Source organism: Nomascus leucogenys, chromosome 2 (assembly GCF_006542625.1).
Source record: "Nomascus leucogenys isolate Asia chromosome 2, Asia_NLE_v1, whole genome shotgun sequence".
NCBI classification, from domain to species: domain Eukaryota; kingdom Metazoa; phylum Chordata; class Mammalia; order Primates; family Hylobatidae; genus Nomascus; species Nomascus leucogenys.
In genome coordinates this window covers 62,578,103-62,601,877 of record NC_044382.1, presented here as the reverse complement: position 1 = coordinate 62,601,877, position 23,775 = coordinate 62,578,103, and the positions used below count along the sequence as shown (strand labels likewise).

At 53.1% G+C, this 23,775-nt stretch overlaps 1 protein-coding gene across 2 annotated transcripts; it reads left to right on the top strand.

Annotated features, from left to right (window-relative positions):
- The first annotated feature begins 1,678 nt into the window (after positions 1-1,678).
- On the top strand, positions 1,679-23,033 carry ADGRG3 (adhesion G protein-coupled receptor G3). 2 transcript variants are annotated; one of them, XM_030796359.1, is made up of 12 exons: positions 1,679-1,850; positions 6,790-6,943; positions 9,672-9,810; positions 11,655-11,801; positions 12,654-12,788; positions 13,296-13,335; positions 13,735-13,835; positions 13,975-14,087; positions 17,597-17,877; positions 18,055-18,148; positions 19,303-19,586; positions 22,012-23,033. In XM_030796359.1, the coding sequence occupies exons 1-12, from the start codon at positions 1,778-1,780 to the stop codon at positions 22,119-22,121; spliced, it is 1,671 nt and encodes a 556-aa protein (XP_030652219.1). In that variant the 5' UTR covers positions 1,679-1,777; the 3' UTR covers positions 22,122-23,033. The 2 variants fall into 2 exon arrangements, with proteins under 2 accessions (XP_030652219.1, XP_030652226.1); XM_030796366.1 differs by lacking the exon at positions 9,672-9,810 and having other exon boundaries at positions 1,734-1,850.
- Positions 23,034-23,775: the final 742 nt, after the last annotated feature.

Here is a 23,775-nt window from a genome sequence, read left to right as displayed (position 1 = left end):
GCCCACTGGAGCCATTGGGAGAAGCTGGGGCAGGAGGTGGCAAGAAGGGACACTACTGTTTTGTTGGCCCTGGGATTGGGGGAGTCTCAGGGTTCTGTGAGTGGCTCCAGGCTAGTCCCTGGTCCCCAAGGGGCCTTTCAGGGAAGGGGCCACAGGAAAAGGTGGCCCTCCTTCCAGCCCTGCCTGACCTTCCCCTGCCCCCACCCTGCCCACTTCCCAGGTGGGCTGGGTGCTCAGAGTCTCAGTCTGCTCACCCCCAGGCCCTTCTTCACACACTGGTAACTGCGAGCCTCTCTGAGGGCCCAGGTGCCAGGATGGGGCTCCAGCGATGGGCCCAGCACATCCAAGTCCACTGCCCCACCTCACCCTCACCTGCAGCTGGGAGGGAGTTCTGCAGATCCTCCAGGAGAAGGCTGGCCGGGTGTGGAGCAGTGGCAGGCCCAGCCATTCATCTGCCTTCACAGCCCTCCCTGCAGAGGAAGTTTTTGGGGCTCAGGAAGCCCTGGGCTCTGACCTGCTGCTCCATGCTGAATTCCCCCCTGCTCCCACACCATGAGTGACCCTGACATCCCTTCCCTACCCCTTCCCAGACCCAGAGGGCTCAGCAGGAGACACTGAGTGGGAGGAAGGGGAAATGGAGGCCAGCAGGGGCCGGGCGGCTCCCTAGTTCGATCCTAAGGCTGAGTAGGGCTAGTGCCAGCCCCGTGGGCCAGAGGGGGATGCCAGCAAGCACACACCTTGGCGGGATGCCCTTCACCTTCCAATCTCCAAGTGGCCATGGCCTCATGCACAGTGCATCCGTGGGGCCTCCAGAGTTGGCCCAAGTGGCTGGCGCCCCAATTCCTTTAGGCTGAAGCCCAGGCGCGTTTGCCACCCCCACCTCCCACCCAATCAGTGACCAGTTGGGGTGTGAAGACAACAATTTCACAGCTCTGATGATCAGAAATGATGTAATGGCCGCAGGCGGCTCCTCCTGCGTCATCCATGAGTTCATCACACACCTCGGGAGGCTCAGGGTGACAGAGAGTGCACGCAAGGTCACCCAGCCAGGAAGTGGCCAGGACGGATGTCAGCCCAGGCCTGACCAGCCCCCGGGGCCACACTCCTGTCTTCCTGCTACCCTGCCTCTGAGTTCGTCCTGTTATCCAGGCTGGTGGGGGAAGCTCAGGCCGCAGGGTCAGCTCCTGCTCTCCTCCCACGCCCTCCAGCCTGATTCAAGCCATAGGCACCATCCGGGTCTTCATCCTCATGCCCAGAGCCAGGCTCTGTGCCCAGCTTGTTGCAGGTCTCATCAAACCCTGACACAGCCTTAGGAGGCAGCCCCATTGTCATCTTCACTTTACAGAGGAGGAAACTGAGGCTCAGAGAGGCTCCCAGATGGTGAGAGGAGGGGTCTGAGTAGGTGCGCCTGACTCCAAAGCCTGTGCTCATCACAGTTCCCAGGGATCTGCTCTGAGCCAGGCCTCTGTGGCCACCCAGCCCCTAGCCCTGTAGATCCCACCCCAGTGGGGCCCTGGGGGCACATACCTGGGTGGGCTCAGCAGCTCCCTCTGCAGGTGGACTCAGGGTGCGGTGAGACTGGGAGCACTGCCCAGTTCCCCACACTCACCTTTCACAACCCAACCAATGGCGCCATCGAGCAGGAAGGGTGAGAAAGAGGACACAGGAAGCCAGAGTGGTGGGGCTGCAGGGTGGGGGCAGGCCAGCTCAGCAGAGCCTGGGGCCAGAGGGCCAGACAGCCACAGAGCTCCAGTGGCGTGGGCAAGGCTGGCCAAGGATGGCGACGCCCAGGGGCCTGGGAGCCCTGCTCCTGCTCCTCCTGCTCCCACTCCTCCTGCTCCCGACCTCAGGTGAGTGGCTGGCACCTCATCCCCTCCTGCCACGCTGGGCCGCCTCTGCCCTGCTGAGGGAAGGATCCAGGGACAGACACAGGGACTGGAGAAGGTGAGGAGTTGGGGTGTCTGGGATGTGTCCTCCGAGACCCCCAGTGGCCGCCTCAGCACCTCCTCTAGCCCTGTCCCTTTGGGTCAGTACTGTCCTTCCACTAAAACTTGCTCAGGACTGGTCTCAGGTTCCCTTTGGTGTTCCACAGTGCCCTGGAGATAGGGGAGGTCGGAGGGTGCTCCCTGACTCCCCAACCTGGGCTGTGTCTCCCTGACAGGCCTGGCTCTGGGACAGGGGTTGGCCCTGGGCAGGCAATTCTCCAGCTGGCTTGTGGGATCCTGGGGACGGGATTCGGACACTCTGGAAGCTGAGGCCAGGAAGGTCTGTCACCTCGTTCTTCTGGCCCTCTCCTCCCGCACATGTCACCCCACACCGGCTCCCTCTCCCAGTCTCAGCCACAACCCCTTGGTCCTCAGTGGCCTGAGCCAGGATCCACACTGCTCCCCGTCACTCTCCCATCTCACACACAAACCCGTGGTGCATCTCCAGAGGCCATGGAAGTGCCCGGGCCTTGCCTTTGCTGGCCTCTCTCCCAGGAAAGCTGTCCCCCTACCCCTTGCCCACATAGCCGGCTCCATTTACCCTTCTTGGCCTCTGTGGTGTCTTAGCAACCCTCTCGGACAGAGGGAGGTGCTCCCCCGTTAGTGCTCCCTCCTCAGTGCTCCTGTCTCGGGGCCTTGTGGGCCACTCTCGTTTTGCTCCTGACTCGGTGAGGGGCCTGCATGTCCATCTCCCTGTGTGTCCAGCGTGTGGTCGTGTGACTTTGGCCACATAGATCAACTTATTTGGGCTTCAAAGAACCCTCTTCTTTTCAAACACTGGGAGATTCAGTGGAGTGAATCAGTCCCTGGCTCAAAAAAGGGTGGGAGATGACAGCACTGTCCTCCTAGTGGCCCCGGGAGGCCCTGGTACAGAGCGGGCCACCGGGCAGCCCTTGATGGACGGATGAACGGAGCCACCGATGGCAGCTGTGACCAGGGCTCTTGGGCGTCCTCAGGCCCCAGCTGTCATCGCTGGTTGGGCCTTCAAGGCTCCTCCAGGTGATGCTGTTTCCCCCATGGTGATGTGGGTCCTCTGGTTGGGGCAGAGCAGCAGCCATTTGATCGAGCAAGAAGCTCTGAGAGGTCTACACACAGGAAGGTCTGCACACTTCCTGTGTGGACAGTGATGTGTTAGTCTCCATTCTCCATTTGCCCATTCATTCATTCATTTATTCAGGAAGCATCGATGGTGCCCTCTGCTCCTGCTGGTACCACTTGGCCCCTGCCCTCAAAAGGCTTACAGTCTGCAGGAGTGACACAGTGTGGTGGGGACTCGCATGTGAGACCCAGCTGTTAGGGCTGAGCAAGGGGTGGATGCAATGGAGGGGCTGGCATGAAGGGACGTGCAACAAAGATGCAGGCAGGGCACGGGGAGCAAGGAGGGTGGTCGCTGGGCAGGCTGGCACCTGGGGCAGCCTTCAGCACCGTGAAGTCTAAAGGGCCCAGGAGGGAGTGGCCCCCTGGGCTTCTACAGCCAACTGTCGCTGCAGGAGGGAAATGGCGGTGGTTTGCTCACGGTGAGCCAGCAGGGGCTGAAGGAGCCGTGCCGGGTGGGGACAAATGCCCAGCCTGCCCTCCTCCTGCCCTCTGACCTCCAGTCCACTTTCCACTTGCTGACCCCCAAATGAGGCACTCCATGGAGGCCAGGCTCTGGAGCATAGAGGGTCTGGAGGGGTGGGGCGCTATCCCACCCACAGGCCTAGCACAGGGTCTCCTTGTCTACATGAAATGCTTGCAGTGTCTTCAAAGAATAAACATGGAAAAGATATTTAATGATCCTGTCTGTGTAGGGTGCTTGCCAAGAGCTTCACTTCCATGCCTGCGCTGAAATTCATGGCAATCCGGGAGGGAGGCTCTGATGTCACCCACCAGGGGGCTGCCTGCACCTGCACCCATTTGTGACAGCAGGGCCGGGATGGCAGAGAATGGCATCTGCCCTCAAGCTGACAATGTTCTCTCCCCTCCTCTCCTGTCCTCTTCCTTCCCCTTTCATCCCCTCCTCCCCTCTCCTCTGTTCTTCCCTCTCCCTGTTTCTGTCTTCCTCCTCCTCTCCCTCTTCTCCCCTTTATTTAAAAAGCAAACGTGGATCATATTATATTCATGCTCATCTATCATTTTCATTTCCCATTAAACAATGCATCATCAATATCTTTATAAACTAACAGAAATTTACAGTTCCTTCATAAGCTATCTAAAACGAATTATCACATATAGAGTCCATTATTACAAAATCCACTCTAAAATGTTATTTTCTTTACCCTGCTGTTACTCTTTATTCAGCCATTATTTTTATCATGCATTTTTTTGTCTTAATGATTAAAAATGAACAGTTTTTTTAAAAATGTGACAGTACTACTGGACATGATTTAAAAAAAATCAAATACCAGAGAGGGAAATAAAAAATGGAAAGCAAATGAGCCCCTGCCCACCTCAGCCCCCAGCACCACCGATCGCAGAGGGACCTCTCCTAACACTTCCTGGGGGGGGCAATCTGAAAAGTGACAATGCAGAGCCAAGACCCACTTCCCACCCTCAATGGGAGAAGGATACAACAAAGTAATTCAGAGTAAAAGACATATAAGTGGCCGCAAATATACAGGTAGACGCTCAAACTCCTTAAATGAAAATAAGATTCAACATCATCTCTCAGACTGGCAAAAATCCAAAAGTTCAGTAAACTATAGAATAATAGGCATGTGGATAAATAGTCACTCTTATCCACTTTGAGTGAGAGTATAAATAGGTACACCATTTTCTGGAGGGAAATTCAATACTTGGCAGTTTTTTAAAGCACATATAGAAAGTCCTAGAATAGGAATTTTTTTTGTTGTTTTTTGTTTTTTGAGACAGAGAGTCCCTCTTTGTCTTCCAAGCTGGAGTGTAGTGGTGTGATCTCGGCTCACTGCAACCTCTGCCTCCCGGGTTGAAGCAATTCTCCTGCCTCAGCCTTCTGTGTAGCTGAGATTACAGGCACCCACCACCATGTCCTGCTAATTTTTCTATGTTTAGTAGGGCTTCCCCGTGTTGGCCAGGCTGGTCTCAAACTCCTGACCTCAGGTGATCCGCCCACCTCGGCCTCCCAAAGTGCTGGGATTATAGGCGTGAGTCACTGCACCCAGCCTTCCTGGCGGTGTTTTAAAGCACATACAGTTAGATACAGAAAGTCCTAAGATAGGAATGTTTTCTATGAGTTCTCAACACAAGCTGAAAAGATGCACACTCAAGAATTCTTATGGCAGATTGTGAAAAACAATGTCCACCAAGAGGGGACCAGTTGAAAAAGTGTTGCAATGCCCATGGAATGGAATAGTTTGCAACTATATAAAGAATGAGGTGGAAAAGTTCTTCAAGATATATTGCTAGTCCAAGCGTGGTGGCTCATGCCTATAAATTGCAGCACTTAGGGAGGCCAGGGTGAGCGGATCCCTTGAGCCCAGGGGTTTGAGATCAGCCTGGGCAACACAGCAAAACCCTGTCTCTACAAAAAATAAAAATAAACAACATAAAAAAATGAAAAACTAGCCAAGCATGGTGGCATGTGCCTGTAGTCCCAGCTACTTGGGAGGCTGAGGTTGGAGGATCGATTGAGCCTGGGAGGTCTAGGCTGCAGTGAGCTGTGATCATGCTACTGCACTCCAGCCTGGGTGACAGAGCAAGACTCTGTCTCAAAAGAAAAAAAAAGATATATTGTTAGGTGATCTTATTTGTGTAAATTTAAAAAATGATGTATTGGCAGGGCATGGTGGCTCACACCTCTAATCCGAGCACTTTGAGCAGCCGAGGCTGGAGGATCGCTTGAGGCCAGGAGTTTGAGAACAGCCTGGGCAACATAGTGAGAACTCCCTCTTCTCAATTAAAACATTTTTTCATTAAAAAAAATTGTACTTATAAATACTTGCATATGCATACCTTCTGCAAAATTTCCAGAAGGCTGTGCAATAAACCGTTAAAGATGGTAAACTCTTTGAACACCTACAATGAGCTATATCCTTTATCTCTAATCCTTCCCAAAACTTGCAAGGAATGTCTTATTAGCTCCATTTTGCCGGCAAAAGATTGAGCCTCAGAGAGTTTAAGTAACTTGCCTCAGGACATACAGTTAGTAGATGACCCAAAGCTTCCATTTCCTGCCCTGTATTAGGTGAAAGGGAACTGAACTAAAAGTCACAAAAGCTGGTCTTTAGTCCTGGAGCAGCCTCCAACTAGCTAGTAACCTTTCTCAAGTCATTTTGCTCGAGGGACCTTGGTTTGCTGTATTTTCTACCCGTTCCATGAGGTAGCTGTGACGGTTGTGTGTGCTTCTTAGCACAGGTGTGAGCCACCATGCCCTGCCAATATATCCTTTTTTAAATTTACACAAATAAGATAGTGTGAATGTGGGAGAATGAGGCAAACCAAGACAGAATACATCCAAGAGTTTGACCAGGAGGCCACAGTTGCAAGGGCTTTGGAAGGTCTGATGTGGAGTAACTGAAAAGCCAAGCAGACTCCCTGGAGGAAGGGGTAAAGGAGTAATAGCACAAACGTATGAAACCTTTTATTTACAGAGCCATGTGCCAAGCCTTTTGTACATGCTTTCCCCAAAGCATCCTACCAGCCCTGGGAGATTGGGGTATTTGCTTTTACCTTGGAAATAGCCCCAGAGAGGGTCTGCATCCTGCTCAAGTGCACCGTTAGTGTGATGCATGGAGCTGGAATTCTAGCCCAATCACCAGACTCTGGAGCCCCAGCTCCTTTCCCTACTCCTCATCCTTGCTGCCCATCTTCATCCAGCCCATTCACACTCTCTGCATTCCTTCCTTAGGTCAGGAAAAGCCCACCGAAGGGCCAAGAAACACCTGCCTGGGGAGCAACAACATGTACAAGTACGACATCTTCAACTTGAATGACAAGGCTTCATGCTTCACCAAGTGCAGGCAGTCGGGCAGCGACCCCTGCAATGTGGAAAATTTGCAGAGGTGAGGGGGACCCCTGAGCTGGAGGGGGAATCTGAAGCTGCTAGGAGGAGGACTACCAGGAAGGGATGGGGCCATCTGCCCCCAAGGCCCCAGAAAATGCTGCTCCCATCTGACCCTTCCACCTTGTTTGACACCACAGTCCCCCCTGACCCAACACCCCCATTCTGGCAGTTGGGGTCCCTACTGATCTAGGGTATTCAGAGATGAATCCACTCCTATCCTGGCCCTTGGGAGTTGTGGAAGGACAGACACAGACCCAAATAATGATGACTCCAGAGTGTATACAGAATGGCAGACAAGGTGCCAGGTTAGCCCAGAGGAGGGAAGTTGGCCAAGGCTCCACAGAGGAGGAAACCTGGAAAGGGCTTTGAGGGTGCACAGGAGTTTTCCAGTTGGATCTAAGTAATGGTGAGGATACAGGCAACAGAACTTGAAAGTAATGGGGGATAACTACAATGCTTTGAACTGTAACAATGTAAACTGCGTGGGGATGGAAGACACAATGGGCAGATGCGATGGGTGGGAGATAGGACTGGAAATATGAGCAGCGACTAAGGTGTGAAGGGTTGTGTAAGCTATACCAATGGGTGGGGGCGGCAGGGCAATGACATATTTTAAGTGCAGGTAGAGTATAGTCAACTCTGCATTTTGGAAAGATTGCTCAGGCTTCAGGGACGGCTACAGGGGTGGTGATGCAGGAAGACATGACCCAGTAGGATGCATCACAGGGGTCTGGGTGGGAGTGAGGGCCGAGCCAGCACCACCAGCAGCAATTGGCATTGTGTGCTTGGAAAGGAGAGATGGATGGGGGAGATGATACGACGCAGACTCAGTAAGACAAGAGACTGGTTAGATGGGGGGGTGAGGGAAATGAAGGGGTTTAGAATACAACATCTTTAGGAGCCATCTCCAAAAATATCTCTGCCTCTCTTTCCTTTTCCCATTCCTAATCAAAGTTGCCTATAACTCTTCTGGGATGCCTAGAAAAGCACGTGGCTTGCATTAGTACTTAATAAATATGTGTTAAAGGAATGAGTAAAAGCCCTGTGCTCTCAGGCTTGGTGTTAGGACAGCCATCTCATTGGATCATGTTATTTCAGTGGCCTGAAAAGGCTTCCATTCCCACCTGCAGCTGATCCAGCTTCCATTCCCACCCCAGAGCTGTTCAGAGGCTCCTCTTTGTGCTGCCCAGGTATATACCCAAAATAATTTAAAACAAGTCTCCAAACAAAAGCTTATACATGGGACAAGCACGGCAGCACACGCATGTAATCCTAGCACTTTGGGAGGCCGAGGGGGTTAGATCACTTGAGGTCAGGAGTTTGAGACCAGCCTGGCCAACATGGTGAAATGCTGTCTCTACTGAAAATACAAAAAAAAAAAAAAATAGCCAGGCTTGGTGGCAGGCGCCTGTAATCTCAGCTACTCAGGAGGCTGAGGTGGGAGAATTGTTTGAACCCAGGAGGTGAAGGTTGCAGTGACCTGAGATCACTCCACTGCACTCCAGACTGGGCGACAGAGCGAGACTCCATCTCAAAGAAAAAAAAAAAAAGCAGCAGCAGCAGCAGCTTGTACATGAATATTTGTAGCAGCACTTTTCATAGTAGCCAAAAAAAAAAAAAAGAGGAAAATACCCAAATGTCCCTCAATGGATGAAGGCATAATTAAAATATGATCTCTCCATACGATGAAATAGTATTCTTCCATAAAAAGAAATAAAATACAGGGGCCAGGCACGGTAGCTCATGCCCAAAGTCATCCCAGTACTTTGGGAGGCTGAGGCAGGAAGATCACTTGAGGCCAGGAGCTCAAGACCAGCCTGGGCAACAGAGTGAGACACCGACTCTACTAAAAATAATTTAAAAAATGAAATAGGGCCAGGTGCAGTGGTTCACACCTGTAATCCCAGCACTTTGGGAAGCCAAGGCAAGCGGATCGCTTGAGGTCAGGAGTTCGAGACCAGTCTGACCAACATCGTGAAACCCCATGTTTCTCTACTAAAAATACAAAAAAATTAGCCGGGTGTGGTGGCTCACGCCTGTAATCCCAGCTCCTCGGGAGGCTGAGGCAGCAGAATCGCTTGAACCCGGGAGGTGGAGGTTGCAGTGAGCTGAGATTGCACCACCGAACTCCAGCCTGGGTGACACAGTGAGATAGTCTCAAAAATAAAATAAAATGGAATATCGATAATGCTACAACATAGATGAACCCTGAAAACATTATGCTGAGTGAAAGAAGTCAGAAACAAAGGCTGCATGTTGTATGATTCCATTCGTGTGAGCTATCTGGAATAGGCAAACTCAGAGACAGAAAGCAGATTAGTGATTGCAGGGGCTGGGGGAAGGGAAGGGAGAGCTTCACGGGTACGGGTTTCCTTTGGGGTGATGAAATGTTCTGGAACTAGATAGTGCGACGGTTGCACAACATTGTGACTTACTTGATGCCATTGAATTGGACACTTTAAAATGGTTAAAATGGTAAATTTTATGCTACGTGTACTTTACCACATGCACAAAAAAAGACAAACACATAAAATACTCAGAGGGATGCCTAGCTGGAATCCTGCAGGAGCAGCCTGGATGGCCCCCAAGCCACTTTTCTTCCTCCTGCCCCGATCCCAGGGTCTTTACTTTGATAGTTTGGATCGGCCCTCTCACCCCAAGAGCCTGATGAGTGAGTAACTCAGCCTGCGGGATCCTACCCTCCCCTCATCCCTGGCCCTTTGCAGATACTGGCTAAACTACGAGGCCCATCTGATAAAGGAAGGCTTGATGCAGAAGGTGAACACGACTTTCCTGAAGGCTTTGGTCCAGAACCTCAGCACCAACACCGCAGAAGACTTCTACTTCTCTCTGGAGCCCTCTCAGGTGAAGAGTTCCCCAGCCCTCTTGGCTGGTTCGGACCCTATTTTTCTTGGACATATATTTCAAAACTCTAAGAGAGTTATATCCTGTGATATAACTAGGGCTTGTCCCTCCCCCACATCCCAATTGGCAGAGCTGCATCTGTAAAATGAGCTCTAAGACTCCTCCAAGCCTAAAATTTCCGTGAGCTCCTCTACTGAGGGAACATATTTGAAATGAGGTAAAGGGTTCGATGGACAGACTCTGGGTTTATGCTGGTCTGGATTCAAATCCCAGCTCTGCCCTTGACCAGCCATTGTGATCATGGGCAGATTACTTTTCTGAGCCTCGGTTTCCCTGTCTATAAAAAGATGAAGGTATTGCCCACTTTCAAGATTAACATGGCCAGGTGCAGTGGTGCACACCTGCAATTTCAGCACTTTGGGATGCTGAGGTAGGAGGATGGCTTGAGGCCAGGAGTTCTAGACCAGCCTGGGCAACACAGTGAGAGTCCATCTCTACAAAAACAAAACAAAACACAAAACAAAACAAACAAAAGATGAATGAGAGGAGCAAATGAGACAATGCACAGGGAATGCCTGGGATAGTGAGGGCTTAGAAAGTCTCCTGCCTTCCGGAAGAAATGGATGTGGTGGTGGAACTTCAGGCAGCAAGGTGAGTTGGTTAGCATTGAGGTACTTTTAGGTTTGTCTGGAGAGAGGGAAATGGAAGAGAGATTCTTTCTCAACCCTTTATTATGTCACTCAAGCAGCTGAGCCCTCTGCAGGGGTTATGCACTGGCCCCAGAAATCACCCACATGTCCTTTTGTTGGGAGTCTGGACTGGGAAGGAGAAAGTTGGGGCCTTCAGCTCCAGCCATAAACCCCCTGTGCCAATGTGCATGGGGTGCTTCTGAGGCAGGCCCTGGGTGGGTCAGGCTGTAGCCCTTAGGGGAACAGGGAGCTCAGAGAATGAATGAAACATGTTTTGCGGCCGGGCACAGTGGCTCACGCCTGTAATATCAGCACTTTGGGAGGCTGAGGTGGACGGATCACCTGAGGTCAGGAGCTCGAAACCAGCCTGGCCAACATGGTGAAACCTTGTCTCTACTAAAAATACAAAATTAGCTGGGCATGATGGTGCATGCCTGTGATCCCAGCTACTTGGGAGGCTGAGGCAGGAGAATCGCTTGAACCTGGGAGGCGGAGGTTGCACTGAGCTGAGATAGTGCCATTGCACTCCAGCCTGGGCAACAAGAATGAGACTCCATCTCAAAAAAAAAAAAAAAAAAAATGCTTTGCAATGACCACCGGAATATATTTCAATATTCTGACGATTCTTTGTTTTTTAAAAACGTGTTGTTGTTGTTGGGCAGGGAGGATTTGACATTCAGAGTAAATGTGTGTGTCCTCCCTCTCTGCCCTTGTTCTCTCGCTTCCTGAACTTCCTTCCTGATGGTTTTATTCTTTCCATTTATTCCTGAGTCAGAAGCCAGACACTGTCACAATCAAGCTCTATGTAAACTCTGGGACTGTTAGGGCCCTGGCCAAAAGCACACGCCCTCCAGCCGTCCTCATACTTGCACATTCAGCTTGCCCAGGCATCAGGTGCCCAGACAGGCACAAGCTTAGCTCTACTGTCTGTATTGGGAAAATCAAGGCTCCACAAGGGCTATAACTTGTCTAGGGACGCACAGCCTGTGAGGAGCAGAGCTTGCACTGTGCCCCAGGCGTCCTGCCTCTCAGAGCTGACAGTCCCCAGATGCTGCCCCCTACCCAGTGTGCCTGTTTCCCCTCCCAGCTGGGGGAGTGGCAGGACTCATGTTGGGGGCTGGGTACAGATGGGACCTGCTGTGTCTGTGGTTGTAGGTTCCGAGGCAGGTGATGAAGGACGAGGACAAGCCCCCTGACAGAGTGCGACTTCCCAAGAGCCTTTTTCGATCTCTGCCAGGCAACAGGTCTGTGGTCCACTTGGCCATCACCATTCTGGACATCGGACCAGGGACTCTCTTCAAGGTGAGGACTCAGGGAAGCTCCAAGTTTAAGTGCTAGGTCCTGTGGGGGCTCCATGCCACAGCTTGCTGTCCCTGGAGCCTGCTGAGGGATCCGATGGGGACAGAGCAGGCAGTGAGCCTCTTAGTGTTTCTAATGCAGCCCGTGGCCATCTCAGACACCTGTCACTAGAGTCTATGGTCTTCAGACTCACACTGGTCACACGCTCTCAGATGTTTGACCCCCACACATCAGTGCCCTTTGGCTTGTCTATGTGTCCTGGGGGTGCTTGTGTGTCCTTGTCCATGTACAAACATGCACATCCTTTTCTATTCTTGTGCACACACAATCCCATGTGCTCAGCTGTGATCATATCCACACGAGCAAGTGCACCCATGCCCTTGTACATGTGTGTACCAGGTATGTGCACCCAGAGGTGTGCATCCACTCCTGTGCAGATGTGTGTACCCCCTGAGGGCTAGTGTGCTCCCCCCACCAGCCCCCTTTCTACCGAATGCACACTCATGCTAAGACCCTCAGGGGCACGCTGTCCTCCCCGCTGACTTCCATTTCTTGGCTGATCTTGGCCCCATGCCCCCTCTAGTTAAGAGGGCAGAGGAGCTCTGGAGGCCAGCAATGGAGAGCTGTCATGTGCACAGCTTTGTAGCCAGTCGACCTGGCCCAGCCCAAGCAGGAGACCACTGGGAGCAGCAGGGAGGAGGCTGCCCGTGACTCCTTGCCTCCCTGGTCCCCTGGTCTCGAACTCTGCCCTCCAAGCAAAGGCCATGGGTTCCTGGAGGTTCCTAGGAACCCCAGCCTTGGTGGGTTGGGATGGCCCCTTCTGCAGCCTGGCCTCCCCAATCTCCCCTTTCACAGGGCCCCCAGCTCGGCCTGGGAGATGGCAGCGGCGTGTTGAACAATCACCTGGTGGGCTTGAGTGTGGGACAAATGCGTGTCACCAAGCTGGCTGAGCCTCTGGAGATTGTCTTCTCTCACCAGCGTCCACCCCCTGTGAGTCCCCTGCTCAGGCCTGGCAGTCACTGCAGGGCAGACAGGCGAGTGGGCACACCTGGGCCTATGGTGGGCCCTGCATGGGACATTACACATCTATCCCCTACCCTTCCACAGTCACCCAGAAGAAGCCATTAGGGCCGTACACATAATTGGATCCAAGGCCACACCCCACAGAGGCGCACATGAGGACCTGGCAAGCCCACCTGCATACACACGGCATTCCACATCCTCCACACCCATGTTCCCCTGACACGCACACATGCATGCAGACAGGCAAACCCTCCCACCCACAGCCCCACACCACAGTCGCACCCTTCACATGCCGGCCCAGGGCTCATCAAATGATGCACTTAATTTTTCTGTGTGGCCCATGGGCGTGAACCTTGCTTTCTACCTAATGCACACTCACGCTAGGACTCAGGGGAGCACACCGTCCTCCCGCTTCCCCTGCCCTCCCCCAACCTTCCCTTTTCCTCTCTCCTGACTTCCACTCTTCGGTTTCAGAACACGACCCTCACCTGTGTATTCTGGGATGTGACTAAAGGTAGGGCCTGGAGGACCTTCTCTGGGGTAAGACAGGAAGGGAGGGTATGGGCTGCATTGTGGGGTGGGGCTGGCTCCACTGGCTGAGTCCCTCCCCTGGCTTCCTCTCCCATCCCCTCCCCTCCTCTTTGCTCCCTCCATCGCCTCCCTTCCCCTCCCCTCCCCTCCTCTCCTCACCTCCTCTTCCCTCTCCCCTCCCCTCCTCTCCCCTCTCCCCTCCCCTCCTCTCCTCACCTCCTCTTCCCTCTCACCTCCCTTCCCTATATTCCCTTCCCCTCTGTTCCCCTCCCCTCCCCTTCCCTCTCTCCTCCCCTCCCCTCCCTATATTCCCTTCCCCTCTGTTCCCTCCTCTCCCCTCCCTATATTCCCTTTCCCTGTGTTCCCCTGGCCTCCTCTCCAGGGCCCACTGGAGACTGGGCTTCTGAGGGCTGCTCCACGGAAGTCAGACCTGAGGGGACCGTGTGCTGCTGTGACCACCTGACCTTTTTCGCCCTGCTCCTGGTAACAGCCCCCTCCACTCTGATCCCAGCCATCCCAGGGGCTTCCAGCTCCTGCCCTGGGGAGGGGGCTGCTTGGTGGTCTTTGGGTATATGGGCCTGGCCTCCAACTGACGTGGTCCCGGTTCTGGGGTCACCCGCAGAGACCCACCTTGGACCAGTCTACGGTGCATATCCTCACACGCATTTCCCAGGCGGGCTGTGGGGTCTCCATGATCTTCCTCGCCTTCACCATTATTCTTTATGCCTTCCTTAGGTGAGTGATCCCCACCTCCCAACCATGTCTCCCTCTCGCCCTCAAGGGAGGCAGCAGGGCAGGGTGGGAAGCACTCAGGTTGCACAGCCTCTGACTGATGTCCTCTCCACATGTTAGTGTCCTCATCCCAAAATGGAGCTTGGGGTTGAAATGTGTCAGAGCTATTTCAGGAGCAAGTGGCAGAAACTCAACTCAAATTGGCTTAAACATAACAGGGAATGTGTGGTTCACGTAACTGAGAATAGCAAATAGCAAATAGGGGTCATGTAATTGAAAAACCCAAGGTGCGTGGACTTCAGGCAGGGTTCGATCCAGGGGGTCAAAAGAGGTCCCCAGAACTTGGTCTCCCTCTGCCTCTCATAGCTTTGCTTGCCCCTTGACAGTCACATCAGGCAGCTTCACCACCCTCAGGGGCCCTGGCTGCCTCAGGATTGCATCATAGCTCCTTAGCTGCTTAGGCAGAAATAAAAGAAGTCTCCTCTTTCCAAGTATTCTAAGATGAATCCCAGGATTGAGAAGGATTTTATTTTGAGATAAAACAGAAAGATGCAAAAATAGTGCAGAGTCTTATGGTTCCTTCTCCCAGATTCCCCCTATGGATACATCCTAGACAACTGTAGTTCAATATCAAAGCCAGCAGCTGGTGGTACAGTACTGTTGACTAGAATATAGACTTTGCTCAGTTTTCACCATTTTTATGTACATTCATGTGTGTGTGTGTGTGTGTGCACGCGCTCGTGCAGGACATATCATTTGCAGGGCCCATTCCAAAATGAAAATATAGAATGCCGGGCGTAGTAGCTCATGCCTGTAATCCCAGCACTTTGGGAGGCCGAGGCAGGTAGATCACCTGAGGTCAGGAGTTCAAGACCAGCCTGGCCAACATGGTGAAACGCCGTCTCTACTAAAAATACAAAAAAGTTAGCTGGGCGTGGTGGTGTGCACCTGTAATCCCAGATACTCAGGAGGTTGAGGCAGGATAATCGCTTGAACCAAGGAGGCGGAGGTTGCAGTGAGCCGAGATCACACCATTGTACCAGCCTGGACAACAAGTGCAAAACTCCTTCTCAAAAAAAAAAAAAGAGAGAGAGAGAGAGAAAGAAAGAAAGAAAATATATGGCCTCTTATTCAAAAAATGTTAAGAATGTCAAGATGTCGACAGTAGAACATTAAGTCCTTCTGCCTATGGGGTCCTACAGAGGTCACATGCTCATGAAACTGGCCCTGTGTGAGCATGTGTGTGCATGTCTGTGTGTATCAGCCTATGCAGTTTTATCCCGTGTATACACCAGAGTTGAGTCTTACTGGTCTAACTTGGACCATGTGCCCATGCCTGTCTGGGTCACTATGGTCAAGGGATGGAATACATAGATTGGCCAGCCAGGCCATGAGTCTGCTCTTGGGTTTGAGCTAACAAAGAACCCCTGGCCCCTGACTTATGTTGTGCTTGAGAGTGGGGACAGGCGTTCCTCGGTGAAACCTGGGGCTGTGTCCAGAAGAGGTGGGTGTGAGTGCAGGAAAGGCAGAAACAGCAGAGAGCAGTGCAGCCCGGGCCCAGGCCATGGCTGAGGGACCCACAGGATCTGCCAGCTTGAAGGAGCCTAGGGGAGCTGCCAGTGCCCCAGCTTGTCCTGTCCCCCGCCTCCTGGGGGTCCCTGGGGGTGGCCTAAAGCAGCCCTTGGGTCTCCTGCCCCTGCATCCAGGGCCGTCCCACGTGCCCCTGTGTCAGCATTTGGCCCCGGGCTGCAGCCCCCACTAGGCCCACCCACTCCATCACAGACCAACCCATGAGTGTAAGTGGTGCCCCTCATCCACACCCTCCAAGCCCTGGCCTAGGACATGGTCCCCGTCCCCAACAAGCCGAGTGTGACTTGCCAGCTGGCCACGTTGCTGGACCCTGTGAGCGGGGCTTGGAGTGCCAGGAGAAATTACCACCAGCTCCCCAGGGTGGGGTCTGGCATCTCAGGTGAGGTGGACATGATCCCAGATGCTCCTCCAGGAAGCCCCCGGCTCCCCTCCCTCGGCTGAGAGCCCTTTTGGATCTGGTTTGCTAAGAATTCAGAGTGGGGGCTCCAGAGAGAGGGAGGTGAGCCTGGTGAGTCACTGGGCAGGGAGTCTGGAGCCCAGGGTTGGAGCCTCTGCCCTGCTCTGTGACCCCGTAAAGCTCCCGTCCCTCTCTGAGCCTCACTCTCCTACTGCATTTTCGGCTTCATGCATCCACCCACCTATCCATCCACTTCACCAATGAATCCATGGTCCCGCCACTGTTAGGCCTGAAGTTCACAGCATGGGAGAAACCCAAGGAGGGAGAGGATGGGGAGTTCCACTATGCTGCTGGGAAATGTCCAAATCAGCCCAGGCTAAGGGGCATTCAGAGATGGCCTCCCCAGAAGGAAACATCCAAGGGGCGTTTGAAAGGCAGAAGAAGAGTCAGGCAAAGAAGGTGGGAGGAGCTGGGGAGCAGGGAAAGGCATTGAGAGCAGTGGGAAGAGCACTGGCAGAGTCTGGGAGGTGTGAAAAATCAGCATGCATTCAGGGAACTGCGAGTTACACAGTTTGGCAGCTGTTACCAGATGGTGCCGCGCAGTTCCAGGCTCTTGGTGCCCCGAACAAAGAATTAGATGAGACACACAGAGAGAGCCAAGCAAAGCAACAAGGACCTGCCAGCTTGAAGGAGCCTAGGGGAGCTGTATTCCACACAGTATTCCACTCTCAGAGGGGGAGAGTGGGCTGACCTCTGCGAAATGAGATCAGCCTCACCTTGGTGTAGTTTGGGTCATTCCAGGTGTTTTTTTTCTTCTCGTCCCGAGGCTGCCTAATCTCTAGCCAGTGTGTCTGGCTTTTGACTGACAGGTGTGTTGCTCAGTTACTTTGGGCCCGTGTATGTTTGTGCGTCACCTCCATCCCATAATTTTAAGTACATGCATGATATGCAGCCCATATGCATGAACCTTAAGTAGCTAATTATCATACAGGGTTATGTGAAAGAAACTTTTTCTCTCTAATGCAAATGCCCATCTCTGAAGAGCTGCCCCTTACTGGTTTGGTCCGGATCTTGCCGGCCATGGGGTCCCTTTTTTATATCACTTTTGTCTTGCCTGCTGAACGTCTGCTTTTCATCTCACTTCTTGCTCACCCGTCCCATTCACCTTGTTTCTATTCTCTGCTTTTACTTATTCTGCCATTTATCCAGCTTTTAATTTCCTTTGCTATTCTCCTGCCTCATTTTCCGGCCTCATTTTCCCCATTATCCTGCCTCACATCGATCAAGGGATGAGGCTGGCAGGATCCGGAACCCACAGGGCCCCGTGGGCCATGAGAGGCTCCTGGACTTGAACCTCAGGACACTCTCACTCTGGCTGCCAGCAGGGACGGAAGCTGGATGAGCGGGCAGGAGCTGGCAGTGGGGGTGGAGAGCCACAGGCTGTTGGGGTGGACAGGCCTGGGTGCCTCATGGGAGCTCCCCATGGGAGCTGTGGCCCCTGGGGGCCTTTTATTTCTCACCCCAGGCTTTCTCGGGAGAGGTTCAAGTCAGAAGATGCCCCAAAGATCCACGTGGCCCTGGGTGGCAGCCTATTCCTCCTGAATCTGGCCTTCTTGTTCAATGTGGGGAGTGGCTCAAAGGGGTCTGATGCTGCCTGCTGGGCCCGGGGGGCTGTCTTCCACTACTTCCTGCTCTGTGCCTTCACCTGGATGGGCCTGGAAGCCTTCCACCTCTACCTGCTCGCCATCAGGGTCTTCAACACCTACTTCGGGCACTACTTCCTGAAGCTGAGCCTGGTGGGCTGGGGTAGGTGCTGCCTGGATGGACAGAATAAACGGCCGGCCCCGAGGGTGCAAAGGGAAATAGCCTTGGGGAGAGAGAGGAGGGGTTCCCAGAGCTGGAGGGATGGCCATGTGGAGGGGATGTGGAGGAGGACGTGCCAATAAGCCCTAGTGGTGCCATGCCGTTTCCCCTTGTGCCCAGGCCTGCCTGCCCTGATGGTCATCGGCACTGGGAGTGCCAACAGCTACGGCCTCTACACCATCCGCGACAGGGAGAACCGCACCTCTCTGGAGCTGTGAGTGGCGGCTGTGGGAGCAGGGGTGATGCCAGCTCCCCGGCTACACATATCGGGGCTGGAGAGAGGTGGGGAGAGGAGGGATTTCTAGGAAAATCTAGACCAAATATGTCAAGACCAGAAGAATCCTCAGATCCAGCGATCTCATGGCACAGAGAAGTAAACTGAAGCCTAGAGAGAGAGGAAGTGAAGTGAGAGAGGGGGCCTGAGAAAGGAGAGGGAGAACTGGACCAGGAGGCAGGATGCGTTACTCGAGCCTGGGCCAACACGAGCCCACATGGCACCTTGAGGCAAAGTAAAGAAGGTCACCCCGTCCGCATGCGGGGTGCACAGGCTGGAGAGTGGAGGGTGTGTTGGATTTCAGCCCCCACCTGCTGCCCAGCCAGGTGTCCTTGTTCAGGCCACCACCTGCCCAATGATTCCCAGTAGCCCTGGGTCTAGTCCGGACTCTGCCCTGCCTGCTGTGTGTGTGACCTTGGCAGGCCCGATCTCTCCCAGGGCCTCAGTCTCCTCATCTGCACCATGGGGCAACTGATCAACATGCTCTTTGAGGCCCTTTGCCCCTGCAGTGCAGGGGGCAGTGGAGCTGAGTTCAGTTTCTAGACTCCCACCTTGGGATCCATGGGGCACCCGCCATTGGGCCCATGGCTCTGTGCTAAGAGGAGCTGGTGAGGCCTTGGACCTGTCCCCAGGGCCTCGAAAGCAGGGGCCCCAGGAGCTGGAGAGGTCACAAGGGTGCAGGCAGTGGGCCGGGTGGGGACTGCAGTGGACTGGCAGTCACAAGCCCATCTAATTAGCGGCCAGTTACTATCCTTCAGGAGGGCATCCACAGAGCTGCCAGGTGTGTGATTTTATAGGAGAAGCAGAAATCTAGGTGTTTATACCAAAGCTTCTGATTTTAAAGCGGCCACTAATTCAGTTTTTTCACAATGTAATATGGCACAAATGAAACATGTCTTTGAGGTCACTTTGGCATTAAAGAGACACCAGGCTGGAGTCTGGTGACGGCCCCTCCCACAGCGGGAGAGCCAGGGATTGATGGGTGGAAACAGGAGAGGCACCTTCACAGACAGAAAAGCTCAGCCAGGGGACTTCCTGGGCTTGCTGGCCAGAGGTACCGCTCCCAGTCCCACCACAGCTGCCCTCTCCTCCAGATGCTGGTTCCGTGAGGGAACAACCATGTACGCCCTCTATATCACCGTCCACGGCTACTTCCTCATCACCTTCCTCTTTGGCATGGTGATCCTGGCCTTGGTGGCCTGGAAGATCTTCACCCTGTCTGGTGCTACAGCGGTCAAGGAGCGGGGGCAGAACCGGAAGAAGGTGCTCACCCTGCTGGGCCTCTCGAGCCTGGTGGGTGTGACATGGGGGTTGGCCATCCTCACCCCATTGGGCCTCTCCACTGTCTACATCTTTGCACTTTTCAACTCCTTGCAAGGTGAGGCCCCTGCGCCAGGGAGGTGATGGGCTGTGTTGTCTGTCCCAGGAGGTATTGGGAGGTGGGGAAGAGGGTGGTTTGCAAGACACAGGACTCTGTTCAGGCTAGCTGAAGTCAAGGATGTTGATTTCAAATATTCAGAGCAAGGATCCAGGGCAGCAAAGTTTGGCTGCTGTATTAGTCCGTTTGCGTTACTATAATACAAACGAATACTGGAGACTGGGTAATTTATAAAGAAAACAGGGTTAATTGGCTTGTGGTTCTGCGGGCTGTAGACAAAGCACAACACCAGTATCTGCTCCTGGTGAGGCCTCAGGAAGCTTCCAATCATGGTGGAAGATAAAGGGGAGCCAGCGTATCACATGGCGAGAGTGGGAGCGAGGGAGTGGGGAGGCGCCATGCTGTTTTAAACAAGGAGATCTCGCAAGAACTCCGAGCCAGCGCTCGCTCATCACCAAGGGGATGGTGCTAAGCCATTCGTGAGGATCCACTCCCATGATCCAATCCCCTCCCCCCAGGCCCCACCTCCAACATTGGGAATCACATTTCAACATGAGATTTGGAAGGAACAAACATCCCAGACATATCAGCTGCCTTCATGGGAGCTGCTACCAGGATCAGAAAAAGCCACCCACACCAAAGCAGATACGTTCTCTATCTTTCTCCTGGAGCTATGGAGTCTCTCACCTAGTGTCTGTGGAAACTCCTTCATTCTCTCTCCACTCATCCTTTACTATCCATGGCCCCAAATTGTTACCCAACATGGCCACCGTAACCCTACCTGACCTTGCAAGTTGGGTGTCCATCGTCCATCTCTGGTCCAATCAGCTGCAACCAGAAGGGCAGAATCATGTGATCTGATGTCCACATGACATGGATGGGATCTCCAGGGATCTATGGAGGTAGGAAGGAAATGCTTGCTGTATTTGTTACTAGCCCCCACAGGGCCCTTCCTCTGAGATCCCAGCAAAGGGGTAAGAGCAGTCCATGGGCTATGGTTTGTGTGTGTACTCTTTGCTCCTTACATCCACAGCCCAGAGAGGCATCACAGTCTGACTGTAAGAGAAACAGCCAAGACCGGAGTGACGAGACTCAACCTGTTCAGAGAAGTCACTAGAAACCCAGGCGTCCTAGATGCAGTGGGTACAAGCCCCCAAGACCAGGGCTGGCTCTCAGCGCCCCATGAGACTGTGTGGCTTAGTGGCTGGGACCAGGCAGCCCTGGGTCCAAATTCTAGCCCCATCCCTGATCCAGCAAGTCACTCGGCTCCTCCCGTCCTCATTCATCTCAAAAATTGGGATAATCCCATACTTATCTCACCAGATTTTTTTTTTTTAATTGAGATGGAGTCTTGCTCTGTCACCCAGACTGGAGTACAGTGGCATGATCTCAGCTCACTGCAACCTCCACCTCCTGGGTTCAAGCAATTCTCCTGGTTTCAGCCTCCTGAGTAGCTGGAACTACAGGCACATACCACCATGCCCAGCTAATTTTTGAATTTTTAGTAGAAACGGGGTTTCACCATATTGGTCAGGCTGGCCTCAAACTCCTGACCTCGGGTGATCTACCTGCCTCAGCCTCCGAAAGTGCTGGGATTACAGGCATGAGCCACTGTGCCTGGCCTGTCGGATTTCACAATGAACAATGACAATGCACGTGTGGGAACCACTAGGTCTTCAATATGTGGGAACTATATTAATAATCATAGAAATTATGACTGTAAGGCCATCTGAGGCTGTCTCCAGATGGAGAATCATGAGTCCATGCCTGGAGAATCCCAGGGGTTGATGGTTGGGGAAAAATGCACCTTGAAACTATAGCTGATGTCGTTATTCTTTCAGAGGTTACCTTAATATGTAAGCCTGCACACTTCACTCTACTAAGTTTCCATTGGGTCTGAGTTATTCTGTATTTCTCTCTTCCTCTCCAATACAACAGAGCCCATGGTATTCTTGAATTGCCCATTAAACTCTTCTCAATATTTGTCTGTATATAGAGGTTTAGTTACGGATTTCCTTGAAACATGAGGTTTTTCTAAGTCATGTTCTATATTTACTGTAATTCCTTTCACCCCACACTTTCCCTTTTCCTCTTGCTGGAGTGCCCCCATAATAATCCTTTATAGAGGGAGTGATGGTTGTTTTGTATGTCTGAAAATTCCTCTATTTTGCTCTTTCTTTTCTGTAATAGGCATATGTAGATATTTTATTTGAAGGTCTCTGTTTTTCATTTCCAAGATTTCTATTTGGTTCTTTTTTATTTCATTTTTGAAATGGTTGTGAAATGGTTGCATTTTTGCCTGACTTTCCCAGCAGTTCTTGAGTGGTTATGGTGGGTCTCCTCCCTCTCAACAGCCACCAGCCCAGACTGCCCCACTCCCTGCCCACCCCTTTCCAGGCTCACCGAGGCCTCTCTTCCCTAACAGGTGTCTTCATCTGCTGCTGGTTCACCATCCTCTACCTCCCAAGTCAGAGCACCACAGTCTCCTCCTCAACTGCACGATTGGACCAGGCCCACTCCGCATCTCAAGAATAGGAAGGCACGGCCTTGCAATCTGGACTCAGCTCTGGCTCGCTGTGTGACCTTGGTCAGCTCTGTGCCTCCCTCTGGGCCAGCTTCCTTCTCTGTACAATGTGGCTGGGGAGGGAGAGGATGGGACCAGGTTGGACCACGTGGCATCAGAGGTCCCATCCAGATCCAACTGTAGGTCCAAGAGTCCACGTAAGCAGGTTTGCAAGGCTCTAAATTTCCTATAGTCCTGAGACCCCCTGCCAGCAAAAAGTGACAGTCACCTCCATGCCCTGCCCTCATTGCAAAGCCCTCACTCACCTTCTGGTCTCAGCAAGCGAGGAGAGTCTGTTGTTGGTGTAGCCCTGGAAGGAGCCCCCAGCCTCTCCCCTCCTCCTCCTTGTCACTGGCCTCCCACAACTCCCCCTCTGGCTGCCTGTAACCTTGAGGGGCATTCAGGAGGCCAGCGTTCCCTCAGGTATTGGAGGTTTGTTTTGAGGGGTGGGAGTTGATCCGCCCACCCAGTCTGCCCCTGGTCTCTGCCCATCCCATCAGAGCTCATCCTCCTGGAAGAGACCCCCACGTTCAGAGTGTTGGGAGCCCTGCAGGTATCCAGGGACACTGCATTTCAAAGAACCACTGAGTGGGTGAGCTACCTTGAGCAAACCCCCCACTCCTGACTCTGACTGCCACGTGGGTGGCCCAACCTCTGACCTGCTGTCATCATAGAGGTAGCAATCAAACGATTTGGGGCTCAGCACACCTGGGGATGCTCCCACTCATTCAGCGTGTGGGGCCCCTAAGTAGAGGCCGGGCATTGCCACTAGAACCTGAGCTCCTAGAGAACAAGGACCTGGGTGGCCTCGCTCACTGTTCCAGCCCAGGCTGAGCACAGGGCCTGGCTCGTGGCAAGCCTTGAATAAATATTTGTTGGCTGAATGAGTGGATGTATGAGTTTGGCGCCAGCCTGGCAGAGCCCTGAGCCAAGGGGGTGTCTCAGGCCAGACCTAGGTTGGGCAGGGCACTTCCAGCAGCTGGGGCTCTATGTCACAGTCGCGTGCAGGTTTCTCAATAGGAAACAAAAAGAGGCAGAGACAGCAGAGATGGGGTAGAGATACAGAGATGGAGAGACGGAGAGAAAGACTTAACAGACCGACCAACACAAAGAGGGAGAACGGAGGCGGAGAGACAGGTGCAGAGAGATGGCAGGCCCACACCGGCTCCAGCGACCCCCTTACTCCAGGGGAGCAGTGAGTGTTGACATCATTCCCCTCCCTGGAGCCTCACCGCACAAGTCCATCCCTCACTCTACCCACAACTTACCAACCTTCCTCCTTACCCGGCCCCCAACCCTCTCCAGGGAGCTCTGTGGACTGTCAAGCCCTGTCTGCAGGTGAGAAGTTATTGTCACTATTAGGCCTCCCCCAACAGCCCTGGAAGCTGCAGGCTGCAGCCCACCTCCCCATCCAGATGCTGGGTGCTAATGTTGACTGCAAATGGATGCGCTTCGCTTCCCCTCCAAGCTTGCAAGCAGTTGAAAGACAGGAAGGCAGGCCCTCACTTTATGCAAGTCGCTGTGTTCCTGGAAGGGAAATTCTGGGGTGCGGACATTGCATCAGTTGAGCCACAGGAGCAGTTCTGGTGGACAAACTTGGTGTGTTTTGGGGCTTATCTTCACAGA